General features: G+C 39.4%; 1 protein-coding gene across 1 annotated transcript; it reads right to left on the bottom strand.

Moving 5' to 3' along the window:
• Nucleotides 1-9,498: 9,498 nt before the first annotated feature.
• Nucleotides 9,499-14,922, bottom strand: LOC121434692 (60S ribosomal protein L23a-like). Its single transcript, XM_041633608.1, has 3 exons — nt 14,726-14,922; nt 10,155-10,291; nt 9,499-10,019 (listed from the first exon to the last, which is right to left on the bottom strand). Exons 1-3 carry the CDS (start codon nt 14,920-14,922, stop codon nt 9,499-9,501), a joined length of 855 nt encoding a protein of 284 aa, XP_041489542.1.
• Between the last annotated feature and the right edge of the window lie 426 nt (nt 14,923-15,348).

Below are 15,348 nucleotides of genomic sequence, written 5' to 3'. Positions count from 1 at the left end.
ACTGTGTTTGAGTAGTCCTTTCTGGTGGGCTCTCTAAACTGGAAGGGGAAACTGGGTGGATGTGGCCATATTTCATTGTATACTGATGAACTAGCTGTAAGAACTGTGAAGTGTTAAACGCTCTGCTCTGGGGAAAGGTTCCCCCAGTGCAAGGGTTGCAATCTGTTCCGCTAGGGAAAAGTTTCCTCAACTAAACTGTTACAGCTCAGCTCTGGCAAAAGTGTCACACTGCACAGCAAACCTCGTATAAGAGATATATTGGGAGGGAAAAACCCAGGAGGGTGGCTAGCAGCAGTGGTTTGAGCAGAATCCAGGACTTACATAGGGTTTCTCGAGGGCAGAGCTCTCTAGGATGAAGATTTCTGGGGTTGGGATTGGTAGGATTTCAAGTTCTGAGCTTGGGGCGAGGTCAGGGATTGGTAGGATCTTGTGCTCAGGGATTGGGAATTCTGTGGCCTGATTTTAGGGTAAACTCAGGATTGGCAAGATTTCAAGTCCTTGGCCCACATATTGAGGTCAAGTCAGGGTCAGGGCATTCTTTTCCTGACCCTTTTAATCTACACTAGCCTGCCTCCATTTTAAGCTTAAATGCCATAGGGTAAATACAAGTTAGGCTCATTCCTATTTATGATTAAAACTGTGTTTCTCAAGGATTGGGATATGCCCCACCTGTAACCTTAACAATTGGCTCTTTCTGTGCTACCTGTTCCAGGAAACAGCAATCATGTCTTTGTCTCAAAAACTTGTTCTAATCGTTTTGCAATGCCCCCTTTGTTTCAAAAGTTATAGTTACCTGTTGTTGTGAGTATCTTGTTATGACCACCTTGCAATCACATCTCTGTTTCAGGAGGCCAAACTGACTAGCATGCATGCTTACATTCTGCTCCTGTAACCCTGCCAGTTTTGCTGACCAAATCCCCCCTTGGAAATCCCCTACTGCTGGAAACAAAGACCTGTATTTTGAAATCTGCATTTTTTTTACAGCCATCTTAAGCTCACAAGTTAAGGAAAATATTTATCTCTATCCCCTCTGCAGGGTCTAGGAAATCAACATGGCATCTTATCTCCTAGCAGAGACCTGCAGGCACCAGGCTCCTGAATCAGTTAGCATTTTTCTTGGTTAGTCAACAATCACAGTATTTACTTACCATCTAGGATGTCTCCAGACCTGAATTCCAACAGACCTGAGTTTCCTGACACCCTTCCTTTCCCCCCTTTGTCCATTTGCTACATAATAGCCTCTGAGAGGGAATAAACGAGATGGCTTGATCAGAAATTCTGTCTTACCGTCATTTCTCGTGTCTCTTGTCTCCTTTCATTCCTCTCCACTAGGTTTATCAGGAGCATAGTTGGCAGCCAGGATACCCTACCTCTGAACTATAAAAAGCCTTATCTCCCTCACGTCCAATGCTGACCTCTTGACCCCTGCCTCAGGGGGAGGCAGCCCTCATGTACATGAATTTAAAAAAGCTTACTTTAATTAATAGCTTGCTCTACTTAATTGCCCATGATGATTTTGGTTGGTAGTCTTCTCACTTATTTTTTTTTTGGACTAACTATACATATATGAGATCCTCAGAGAATACATATTTGAAAACTATGAAAACTAGAACAAAGAAATTTAAATGTCTTATTGTGTTCATATCTGTTGTTAATGTTTATTTATTCTTTGAGAATTTCTGGTCAGTATCACCTTGATACTGACTTCTGAGAGGAGTATTAGCCACTGTATAGGGTAATTCCAGTTAAACAAGTAATTTCTATCTTCTCCCCTTCCCCCACTCTGTATATGTATGTGTGTATGTGCTTGCATGTGCACATGTCCGTGTGTGTGTGGTTTCCAGATATTCCCAGGAGTTTTTATCTGTTATCCACCCATCTGTCCGGCCTGCTCATCTCTCTTGCTCCACCTACACCTCTGCATTATCTCGCTTTCCTTTTCCCACCACCTGTTTTCCACTGTCCTGCTCCCTTACCATCCCTTTCTCCCTTCCCCTAGTGTCCGCTTTCTGGCGTCTTTGTTTCTACATGTATTTCAGATTAAACACACAAATCTAAAGCTTAGATTCTAGGATCCACACAACAGTGAGAATGTGCAACATTAAATTAGTCTTTCTGGGTCAGGGTTACTCATTCTCTATTACTCTTTCCCACACACTCACCTGCACATTTTACAATTTACAGAAAGCACTCTAAAAATCCTTAAATTAAACTCATAAGTACTGAAGAAAGTTTTTACTCTTGATTAATTTCTCCCTGTTTCAAAGTTAGTTTTATTTAGCTTATAATTATTATTGTTTTTTCAAATGTTTTGTGTTTGGCTTATTGATACTGTTTTTAAATTGACTTTTGTCATATTTCTATGAAAAATTCTCTTTTCTCTGGGAAGAAAACATAAGATACCAGGAAGAAAACAGAAAAACAAGAACAAAAACTAATTGCATTGTCTGCTATGTGATATTAAACTGAGCCAAACGATCTGCTCCTTTTTCCTTATAGACAAATGTTTTCAATTTCATGTGTCAACCTGCCATACTTAATTTGTAGACTTCTGATCTCTCTCTCTCTTCTCTCTCTCTCTCTCTCTCTCTCTCTCTTCTTTCCCTCCCTTTCTCTCTCATACACCTAGGTCAAATTGAACCAAATGAAAAAAGAAAACTGGTTGTGTGTTGGCAAAAAATAATCCTATTAATCAACGCTGTTTTCAGAGTAACTCTCAGGTCTGCTTTGAAGTTCAATTGAACAGGAACAAAACAGCACTCAGTAGGAGGCTGTGAATTTCAGAGAAACTGAGAGCCCGAGCTTCAGGCTTTGATATGTTAATCTAATTAATCCAATTAGGAAGTATCTATGGAATTTAGGGTATTCAAATTTGAGGCTGTGTGTGATTAATTTTACTTATTTTTGTTTAGTTTCTGATTTTTTATTGAAAATTCATACAATATACTCTGATCAGTTTTCTCTCTCACTCCTACCTCCTCTCTACCTTCCCACCCATCCAACCCCATGCCTTCTGTTTCTCTCCTTAGAAAACAAACAGGCAAATAACAAAGCAAACAAAGCAGAATAAAATAAACAACAAACCAATTAAAAGCACAAGAAACACACTCACTCACATATACACATACACACACAACCCATAAAAATACAGAATCAGGAATCATAACACACAATCAAAAGATAAGTAATAAGAAAATGCCAAAACAAATAAAACAAAGCACTATAAGATAAAATCTACTGAAATACCACCATTGAGATCTTTTTATTTTTATTTTTTGGTCATCATGGGGACGACCCCTAAGTATGACTCACTATACATTAAGACTCCATTGAAGAAAACATTTTTCCTTTGCAAGTGGTTGTCAGTTAGAGATAACTTCTGAGTTAGTATGGGAGATCTCAGCTGCCTGGGAGACCAGCTTCCAGCAGTGGGGGACTAAAAGGCAAGCCAAGCCTCCTAGACTTTTTATCTGGGGGAAGTATGACACTCACACACACTCTGGATGGTTCCTTCAGACCCTTTCTCTAGTCTTCTTTCGCATTCTCTATTCTTTATCTTCCTGGTGATTTTCTTCTCTCATTCTTGATGTTTTCTTTCTAGCCCATTTTAACTCTCTTGTTATCCTTTTTTCCTACAGTTTATACACCCCACAAAATCTTTCAGGCAATATAACTATTTCAGTGTGGTTACATTCTGTTTTTCAGTGAATGATTACAATGAATACAAAACAAACAGTAAAAACAGCCTGTTTGCCATATCTGGTACATGATAAAACATTTTACATATTGCAGGTGAAAAACAAATTATCCCGGGAACCCACGTGCATTCATACCCAAGCAACTTGTAATATGTTAACTGTGTAGGCTAGTAAGCTATTCTTCTGAGTCAGGTCTTTTATTGGCAGACTACAGTTTCGCAGCTACAAAGAAAGGGACAATACCTTTTATTACTTACCTTTAAAGGGAATTTTATAAGGAGTCTTAAAGGAATCACAAAACTAAACTTTTATATATGAAAAAGAATCAGTCAGTTCTACTTTAAATCATTAGGGTACATATCTGCTCATCAATAGTTTTTTTTTTAATATCAGGAGATAGAGGACAAAATGGGTACAAAAAATTAATCATCACTTTTGGTCTTCAACCAATTCTAGTAAGAAAAATGTGTCACCAAGTAACAATTGGGCTGCTCTGGTTTTGTTCCCTGACCCTAAAAGAGTTCTGCATTCAACTTTGTGCCTTTCTAAAACTTTAGATTGTCTTCTTGGGTTTTTCACCTCAAAGCTATTTGACAAAAATATCTTAGTCTAAGTTACTTTCAAAGCTTTGTTTCACTTTGAAACCTGTGGACACCTCTCCCAGTATTAAGGTTAAAAGAATTTAAGTTAGCTGGGCTGCTGGGACTCAACTGTTTTTTTTAAAGCATTAACCTAAGCCACAGGTTATGTTGCTCTTCAACAGAACTCATGTATTGTAGCTGTGTGACTGACACTTCCTTGTTTTATTTTTAATAATCAAAACTCTATTTAGTCTAACATTATTATTATTATTATCAATTAGACAGTACAGCTGAGGAAGAAATCATCTTCAGAATAATCTGCAGGTAAAATTGCCCAGTAGAATGGGATGTTTCCATGAGATAAACACACTACATTACAGGCAGTAGGGATCTCCCTCTACCCCCATTCATACCATGCCAGATACCAGAGATAGACAGCACCTGCAAACATGGGAAAGCACAGTAGAAACAAAAGATATTCTGGGGTCTGTGTTCTCTGGGCCTTGCCTATCCTAGATTTATTCATCATAGAAGTGCCTTCTGGTGGGCTGGCACCTTGAAGTCAATTGCCATCTACTGCTCCTTTGACATGGCTACTGGCAGAATCCATTCTGACTTCAACCTGTGTAGGCCCTGTGCATACTGGCACAGACTCTGTGAGTTCATACATGGATCAGTCTTGTTGTGTCTGGAAGACACTCTTTTCTTGGTGTCTTCCAACCTTTTGGCTTTTATATAGTCTTTCTGCCTCTTCTTCCACATAGTTCCTTGAGCCCTGAGTGAGGGATTTGATGGAGACATCCAATTTAGGACTGAGTGTCCCAAAGTCTCTCGATTTCTACACATTATCCTCTTATGGGTCTCTGTGTTAGTTCCTATTTATTGCAGAGGAGGCTTCTCTGATGATGACTGAATGGGACACTGGTCTGTGGGTATAACAGAATGTCATTAGAAGTCATTTTATTGCTGTGTTCTCTTAGCCCAACAGTAGTATTTGGTTCTCACTGAGACCCACGGCTTATCTAGTCTCAGGTTCTTGGGTACCTGAGCTGTAGGAGGATGGCCACTTGTTTGTTCTGGCTGCCCAGAACTGAAACAATCACACAAAAACCAAATTATTTAAATCACTGCTTGGCCCATTAGCTCTGGTTTCTTATTGGCTAACTCTTACATATTAATTTAACTTATTTCTATTAATCTATATATTGCCACATGGGTGTGCTTTACCTGGCAAAATACCAGTGTCTGTCTCCAGTGGGCTACATGGCTTCTCTCTGACTCTGCCCTTCTTTCTCCCAGCATTCAGTTTTGCCTTCCCTGCCTACCTAAGTTCTGCCCTGCTATAACAGTTTCTTTACTCATGGTAATCACAGCATACAGAGGGAAATCCCACATCACCTCCTTTTTTCTGTTTAAATGAAAAGGAAGGCTTTACCTTCAGTGTAGTAAAATTACATATAACAAAACAAGTATCAAGTAAGAATTACAGTTACAATATTTATATCTACTTTATCTTTTATCATAACTAAGGAAAACTATAACTATCAATTCTTCAACTCCATTGAAGACTCCAGAAGGATATAATATTACCTAAGTAAACAGGAAGTGCAATGTAAGCAACTTCCAAAACTTCAGAATTAACAGAGATTTCTCACTGCCTAGATAGTCACCCAAAGTTCTTCTGTACTGTTGGGGCATCTACCTTCAGCCTACAGGCCCATAGTATCCAGCAGATTTTCCATGAAGCAGAAAATTTCAAACACAGTTCTATCTATATTGGCAGTTTGTCAGTCACTTTCTTCTGTGTCCTGCAGAATGTCTTACAGACTCTTTCATGAAGTAGGAACCCTGAAGGACGGTCTCATTTTTAGGCAAGTTCAGCAGTCATTTCTCTGTAGATCCTGAATGTCCAATTCATCAAGCAGTCCAGGCAAGAGCAGTTTCTTGCCCAAATGGCTAACCAACTTCATAAGGAACCTCTACAATGCCCATCTTCCTCTTGAAGTAATTGGTGCTGCCAGGATTAGATGTGTCTCACTGTCATGAAAAGTCCTAAGTTCTTAAAAAAAAATTAAATGCCATATTCTGAAGGTCTCCGTAGTGTCAAGCATAGATTTCATCTCTTGGAGTGGGCTTTAAATATAATCAGAGAGTGGTTGGTCACTCACAACATTTGTGCAACAATTGTACTAGCATATCATTCAGGTAGGACACCATTGTAGATTGCAGGAGTTGTAGCTGGGTTGGTATTTACTTTTCTCCTCTGGAACCTTCTGTTGCCATGAACAATAACCAGCTATAATTGAAGGATGCAGATAAGCACCAGCTCAACTTCTGTGTTCAGTGAGATAAGTAAGTGCTGTCTTTAGCAATAGGGCCTGACCATAAGTTTTGGGAGAGCAACCAACCGTAACCTTGGCAATGACGTGAGTTCTTGGGGTTTTCATGGGCCCAATTACTGGCACTGGAAGTTTCCCTTGGCAGTGTAGCTAGGGCATTGTCTTCTTCATTATTTGGTGATTGCATTTAGTTTTCTTTTACATATGTATATACTTTAGGAAGCTTTTACAATAGTAGGTTTCTGTATGATCCCTCAAACTAACAAGTTTCCATCCCTTACCTTCCTCTTATCTCTCTGTTCTCATGTAATCATCCTGCTCTACTCTGTCCCTGTCACTTCATAACTATATATTATATTTCTTCATCCTTGGGAGATGGCTCCTCCTCTCTAGTCATTTACTCTGTACCCAATCTCTGGGACTATAAATTGCAGCATGCCTATTGAAGGATTAAAATCTGGCAGCCACATATAAATGAATGTATACCATGTTTGCCTAGGGCCTGGGTTACCTTACTCAATATGATTCTTTTAGCTCCTTCCATTTATCTGAAAATTTAATTCATTCTTTTATGGTTTTTTTTTTTTAAGACAGGGTTTCTCTGTGTATCCTTGGCTGTCCTGAACCTCACTCTGTAGGTGAGGCTGGCCCAGGTTGGCCCTGTATTCACAGAGATTCAACTGCCGCTGCCTCCCTAGTGTTGGGATATGGCTCAGTTGGTAAAGGCTAGGTTCACAATCAAAGATATAAGAATTAGTTCTTTGTTTTTAACAGCTGATAATATTCCATTGTGTAAATGTACTCGGTTTTTCTTATTCATTCACGGTTGATGGACTTCCAGACCATTCTATTATGAATAGAACAGCAATGAACATGGTTAAACAAATGTTTTTCTAGTGGGATATAGAGTCCTTTGGGTATATGCCTAAGAGTAGTATAGCTGGATCTTGAGGTTGATCTGTTCTCAGCTTCCTGAGGAACTGCCAAGCTGAGGATAGGGAACCTGAAATGACCCTATCCTATAGCCATACTGAAGAATATCTTGCATATCACCATAGAACCTTCATCTGGCAATGGATGGATAGAGACAGAGACCCACACTGGAGCACCGGACTAAGCTCCCAAGGTCCCAATGAGGAGCAGAAGAAGGGAGAACATGAGCAAGGAAGTCAGGACCATGAGGGGTGCACCCACCCACTGAGACAGTGGGGCTGATCTATTGGGAGCTCACCAAGGCCAGCTGGACTGTGACTGAAAAAGCATGGGATAAAACCGGACTCTCTGAACATGGCGAACAATGAGGGCTGATGAGACGCCAAGGACAATGGCACTGGGTTTTCATCCTACTTCATGTTCTGACTTTGTGGGAGCCTAGCCAGTTTGGATGTTCACCTTCCTAGAAAAGGAATATTTTAATAAGTAAAGAATCTTAAAACAAGCACTCATGCACACAGAAACATTTATAAAGTTATACAGACATACCATTTTAACAACCAAATAGAACACTTTCAGAAACCTGTCAGATGACCAACTTAAAAATCCTGGGGTAGGTAGGCGGCAAACGTCAGAAAAGCACAGAGGTGATCCCATTAAGGACCAAATTAGCAGATGCTGTAAGAGGGAACACAAACATAAGGAAGAAACATTTATACAGTTTTAGAGTGGAAGGACAGGTGAAAAACATATCTGTTGTAGAGAGTCTGGGCATGAGACAAACAGCAAACATCTGGGGGAGGGGTGGGCAGGAGGGGACCACAGTGATCTTGGCATAGGAGGCAGAGGCCAGGGAAGCATAACAAACAGCTGATGGGTCAGCGCCCTTCTAAAGGGACCCGCGATGGTCTCTGTTGCCCTCAGCCAATGGAAAGGGAATCGGGTTTAGATCTCTAAATCTGGAACAGGACAGGAGCTGGCTGCCCTTCTGGGCGTGGTGTCGGAGCAACGTGGGCAATGAAGAAATGGAAGTAGGGGCGGGATAAACTGTTGGCTGCCGAGGAATTGGGGGAGAGGGCAGGAGCAGGAGCACGCATCTTGAAACTTGGGTTGCAGAGCATTGTTTGCTTTAGGTTAGGTAGCCCCAATTTAAAAGGATTTTTGTAAAAGGCCACTGAAGGGCGTTTTAGGAATTGACTTGGAATCACAAGAAGCCAGTCAGAAGTTCATGCCTGTGGAACTCAAACCTGTTGCTATGTGTCCACCAAAGAGCATCCTTGAGTCAAAACGAAGGCGCATGAGAACCTAGCGGCAAATGTCTTTGGTCCACACAAGTCCCATCTCAGAGAAAGCCTGGCTTTCACCGCGTGGATCAGGCTTGTGGCACAGCCCGCAATTTAAGCAGAAAACCTGAAAAGTGAATGGATCACCCTAGGGACCCTACTGGCCATGAACTTTAAAAAGGGAACTCACTGAGTGAAACTGATCTTGCCTGATGGAAAGGGTCCAGGGGAATGGCATTTTCCAGCTTGTGGTCCTGGGCCCTGGGCCCACGGGAAAAATGAACCCTTTTGGTCGGATCTCTATCTGTTAGGAAAAATCTTATGAAGATCCTCTTTGCCGATGCAAAATCACTCCAATTATACCAGATTAGACCAAATAAAAAATGATCACGTTTAATAAATGCAGCACTTGCAGATGCCTGGGAGGATAGCAAGGGAAGACAGAGCAGGCCTGTGGGACAGGTCCTGACCCTCCCTGTGGAGGGGTCAGCACTTGGCAGCCTGGGAGTTGGAGTCCATACTAATGCAACTCCCATTGCATTAGTTGTAATGTAAATGAGTATTAAATTAAGCTCTTAGTGCTATGAACTTTCCTCTTTTTTATTTTTGTTTTTTTATTTATGGTGAAAAAGTGTATATTTAGAATTAGACGGCTAGGCTCAGTTTAGATGATTCCAATCTTGTTGGCAACATCCAGAGCATCATAATCAGGAGCCAACCGAACATACGCCTTCTTCTCTCCGTAGGGCCTTATGAGGGTGTTGACTTTGGCCACATCGATGTCATAGAGTTTCTTCACAGCCTGTTTGATCTGGTGCTTGTTGGCCTTGACGTTCACAATGAACACAAGTGTGTTGTTGTCTTCTATCTTCTTCATGGCTGACTCGGTGGTCAGGGGGAATTTGATGATGGCATAGTGGTCAAGCTTGTTCCTCCTGGGCGCGCTCTTCCGGGCATATTTAGGCTGCCTTCGTAGCAGCAGGGTCTTGGGACGCCGAAAGGTGGGCGATGTGCGGATCTTCTTCTTTTTGTGGCTGTGGACGCCTTTCAGCACTGCCTTCTTGGCTTTCAAGGCCTTCGCTTTAGCTTCGGCGTCAAGATGGCGCCGAAAGCGAAGAAGGAACTTTCCTCTTAAAACCACCTTCAGTGTGTCTAGGTTTAGAAGTGCTGCGATTTCTTTTAATTCTAAAAATAATTTTATTTCCTTCTCAATTTCTGTTTTGACTCATTTTTATTCAGTAGTGAATTTAGGTTCCATGAGTTTGTATACTTTTTGTTGTTGATATCCAGCTTTAATCATTGATGGTCATATATGTATACCCAATGTTATTTCAGTATTCTCATAGCTGTTAAGACTTGTTTTCTGCCCATGTTTGTTGTCAATTTTGGAGGAATTTCCATGAGCTGCTGCAAGGAAAGTATATTCCTTTCTGTTGGGTAAAATGTTCTGTAAATACCTGCAAGGACCATTGATTTTATAACATCATTTAACTTCAGCATTTTTCTGCTTAGTTTTTTTTTTTTTTTTTTTTTTTTTTTTTTTTGTCAGGAGAACTATCTATTGGAGAGAGTTGGGGGGAACTGAAGTCACCCACTACCAGAGTTTGAGAGTCAATATGTGACTTAAGCTATAGTAGTGTTTCTTTTATAAACTTGGGTCCCCTTGTGTTTGGTGCATAAATGCTTAGAACTGTATATCCTCTTGGTGGACTTTTTTCTTTCATTAGTACGTAAGGTCTTTCCCTATGTCTTCTCATTATTTTTTTTTCGAAGTATTTTTTATTCAGATATTAAAATGGCTATACTGGCTTGCTTCTTGGGTCCATTTGCTTGGAATATATTTTTCTGTCATTTTACTCTGAGGTGGCATCTATCTTTGCTGCTAAGGTATATTTTTTGAAATATCAGAAAGATAGATCCTGTTTCCTCATCCAATTCGTCAATCTGTGTCTTTTTATTTAGAGTATTGAGACCAGTATTATTAAGAGTCATCAATGGGCACTGCTTATTGATCTGTGTTATTTTATTGTTATGGTGTGGCTTTGTCCTTTTTGATTTTACTGGTCTGAAATTATTTATTCCTTGTGTTTTCTTGGGTATGGTTGGCCTCTTAGATTGAATTTTTTTCCTCAGCTCCTCCTGTAGAGCTGTACTGGTAAATAGATACTGATTAAATTTGATTTTTATTGTGGAATTTTTTTTCTCTGTCCACTGTGAATGAATGAAAGCTTTGCTGGGCATGGTGTAGTCTGGCCCAGCATCTCTGGTGTCTCAGAGTATGTAGAACATCTGTCCAGGCCCTTCTGGCTTTTAGAGTTTCCATTGAGAAGGTGGAATTATTCTAATTTGTCTGCCTCAATAGTGACTTGGTCTTTTTTTCTTGAAGCTTTAAATATTCTTTCTTTCTTCTGTACTTTTAGTGTTTTAAGGATTATGTGTTAGGTGGAATTTCTTTTCTCGTCCTTACTACTTGGTGTTCTGTAGTTTTCTTGTTTCTGGATAGGCACCTCCTTCTTTAGGTCAGGGAAATTTTCTTGGTTGATTTTATTTTATTTTATTTTTTTTTGGTTTTGGATCATTTTATTATCACAAAAGAGGAAAAAGACAAAAAGAGGAAAAGAAGATACAGTTGATAGCTCAACTCCAAATCTTTTAAAGATTTTGTTGAGACTATTTTCTGTGCCTTTGATCTGGGTTTCTTCTCCTTTATCTATTCCTATTATTTCATAGATTTGATCTTTGCCTAGTCGCCAAGATTTCTTGGATGTTTTGTGTCTGGATTTTTAAAAAATTTAACATTTTCTTTGAGGCATCCATTTCTTCTAACCTTGCTTTCTGTCTTCCATATTTCTGTGTTTGTTCTTTTGGTAAGGCTTACTTCTGAGGTTTTTGTTTGACTTCTTACATTTTTTTCATTTCTTTTTTAATGTCATGAGCAGTGTTCATTATTTCATCCCACTGTTTGTGTTTTCACAGACTTCACATTTTCTTTAAGGTGCTTGGATGTATTCATAATTTCTATTTTGAAATCCCTGTCTTGTGCTTCGGCTATATTGCATTTCTGAGGATTTGCTGTAGTATGGTATTGTCTTCTTTGTTTCTATTTTGTTGATTTTAGCTCTCAATTTGATCATTTCCTGCCATCTAGTTTTCTTGGGTGAGTTTGCTTCTTTTTGCTCTAAAGTTTTCAAATATTTTCTTAATTTACTAGTGTGCGATTTTTCCAGCTTCTTTATGTAAACATTTAGTGCTATGAACTTTCCTCTTAATACTGCTTTCATTGTGTCTCAAAGATTCGAACTAATATGAGATAGCCCAAGTTCTCAGTTGGCTGAATGCATGTCAATTACTTCAGCCACATCAGAGAGAGTGGAAATTTTCTAGTTGAATTTAGAATTATTGGAAATATTAAGACCTTGCTGTAAATTATTAACTTTTGGACTTCCATCCCCTCTTTGAATTCACCATATAGTTGAGGATGACTTTGAACTTATGATCCTCCTGCATCTACCCACCAAGAGTTGGGCATGTAAGTATGTACCACCATATCCATCTTATATATTTTCCTCTGCGCTAAACCTGAAACCTCATACAGGCTTGGGCAGCTTTCTGCCAACTCCCTGGCATAGCTTCTTAAGGGCAAGAACATACTATAAAAATAGCAAATTACATCATCTTTAGGATTCTTAAGAATATTTTGATATCAAACTGGTTGCAAATGGTGGGAGAGAGAATTTGAATAGATGAAAAGGCCAATGATTTAACGATTCTGTGGTTTTCTCTTCCACTTCAGGAAGCACATGTTTAAATTAGCTCTGCTTAGTGACGATGTAGCAACTACACAAATATCTCCCAGGAAAGGAACATCTCGCCCTTCCTCCTTGATGACTAAACCTGATTGGCAAGTAGTGTGGATATGTGCTGGCCTCAATCAGAGGTGAGAAGCTTAAAAATCCCCCTCCCAAATTTTCAGTTTTGAACATTCAGTAGATGTTAAATAATATTTAGTCACTACTGATTTATTCCCATCATTGCTTTCTTTTTCTAATAAATCAGATCCCTATAGACATTATGTAGCAGGAAAGGAAAAATTAAAAATATAAGTCTATGCATTCATTTAAAAGTTAAATTGATCAGATATTATATTTGTCTTATATGTGAGAGCACCCCAAAACTGTTTTTCTCTTTTTCAAGAAATTATTAACAATTTATTATTTTTTTTGTCTTTTGCTTGTAGTTTCAAATCATCAGTATTCAGATAAAACTATGGATTTTCCTTCCTGTGTTTATCGTTATTTTCCATATTGCAGCTTGGTTTCAGTTTAGTTCTTGGGAGATCCATTTTAAATAATCGTTTCCTTATAGGATGTACATTTATTTATTTGTTTACTTTTGGGGCTATAGTGGGAACTATACTTATTTTGCTGTTACTTTTATTAAGGTATGGTGATTAATATTATGCTTAGCTCAATTATTCTGTTTTTCAAGGTTCCATAAATATTCTACAACAAACTGGCAATAGAAATATTGATATCAGTAATGTTTTCAGTTAACTTGCTGCATAAGGTCACAATGCTAATGTGAGTCCCATGAACCAGAAGGGTCTGTTGTTTCCTGACTCAGTTGCACCCATATCCTTTACTATCTCCTCAGAGGTGCAACAACTGTCACTGCACAGTAAGTAAAACAAAAAGGCTAAGGTAATCTTACATTGTAGTGATCATGCTTTCAAGAAGAGTAACTCAAATTAGAGGCTCCATTAAAAATTTGCAGGGCATTTCAAGAGAGGAATTAAAGCAGTACATTATAGCCTTTAATGGAGGAAATGCAAGGGGAGGGGAATATCATTAAAACAACCAGGAGAAACTCTTCTTTCCTCATGTGGCAGTCAAGGACAGTGAGTTCACTCTCCTCTTGCAGCCAATACTGATATCAAAAGATTCTAAGGGGTCTGTGGTAGTCAGGAGTGGCTTGTCTAATTGGAGCTGGTACCTCAAATACATTCTGGTCTGTTCCAACTCTGAATCAGGTGGGAAGAAGAGTAACCCTGGTCTAGGTCAAGGTTTCATCTGACTGAAGGCTCAAGGGCCATCCGCCATACTCCCTGGGGCTGATGCTCTATTTTGCAGCTTCGTTGGCTGTTTGGATGTCCTTTCAGAGTCATTTAGCCCCATGCAAAGCTAAATTCCCTAGGACACTTTGCTTTTGTAGACTTCATTCTTAAACCAAAATAATGAAAACCAAGAGCCATCACTTCCATTCCTAACTGACCCACAATGCATTCCATAGATACAGAATACAAGCATTTGGGGTTTGACACATTAGTTTTAGGCACAGGGAACTTGGAAGGCAGGGGACACAGACACTCATTTAAAAACTGGTCACAAGAAACTAGATTCTTTGTTGATTAAACTCCAGTTCACCTACAATGATTTTAATCCATTGTTTGGTGAAATGATATTCCAAAGGCATTTTGAAATTGTTTTCAAGAATAAAATAGCTGAGCTGGCTTTATAGCTCATGGATAGAACACTTGCCTAGACTGTGTGAGACTCTAGGCTTTGTCCCTGGTTCCACAAAGAAAAACAGGGAAAAAATGACAACAAAAACTGAGCACTTGCCATCCTTCACACACTGGACTTTTACTAATTTATTTCTACAACTATTGAAGTTAGGTCCTGTTGTTCATACTAATAGCTCAGAACTTGTCTAAAGGATATTGTGGTACAAAGACATCCACACATTCTTTGATATACTCTGTTGGAAAGACGTGCTCTAATGATGGAGTCTGTACTAATAAAATATGGTAGAAGTGAAACCTTGCCAATTTGAGTGTCCAGACCTTTTCAGTTTGGCAATTTCTACTTCTTGTCTCTTTGGGACACTCCTACTTGAAGCCCAGAGATGCTGTGTAAAAGCCTGATGACCCAGAGTGTGTCATATTGGAAAGAAGACTAATGTGGCCAAGCAGAGGGACCACAAGAAGAATGATGTTCTGAGAGCATCTGCACTCCCACATCTGAACCATCCTCTGTCCTTTCCCCGCCTTGTTTGTCTTTCCGCTGAAGGCTCTCTTTCCACCTGCCATGTTGTGTCCTCTCTTGTTTACTGTTCCCCAGCATCCCCCTGGGTAAGACTCAACACAGAAGTTTGCTTGAGCTCCTTAGAGCCGCATAGTTAGCATTCAGAATAGGATAAACCCTTAACGATTTTCAAGTGAGTGGGTAGAAAATATAATTTTTTTTATATTAACTGAAGTAAGATGAGAAATGCCTTTTGCTTCAGGCACTTGGGATATTCTGTGCAGCTCTGCTGGTTGATGCTTTATGGAGGAAAAAAAGAAAGAACATAGGAAGGAGGGTACCACAAATAGATGGGATGATATATTAACCTCATAAGACAATCCTCTGATTTTAATGTAGCCTAGGAAAAGCCAGAATAACAGAGATAAAAAAGTTTCATTACATGTTATTGAGGACAATATTTTTCTTTTTTGGCTGTAGCTCCAACAGAG

The sequence above is a fragment of the Microtus oregoni genome, unplaced genomic scaffold (genome assembly GCF_018167655.1).
Source record: "Microtus oregoni isolate MIOR12 unplaced genomic scaffold, Mior012 000044F_ref0000062, whole genome shotgun sequence".
Lineage (NCBI taxonomy): Eukaryota > Metazoa > Chordata > Mammalia > Rodentia > Cricetidae > Microtus > Microtus oregoni.
This window is presented reverse-complemented; position numbering and strand designations above follow the sequence as displayed.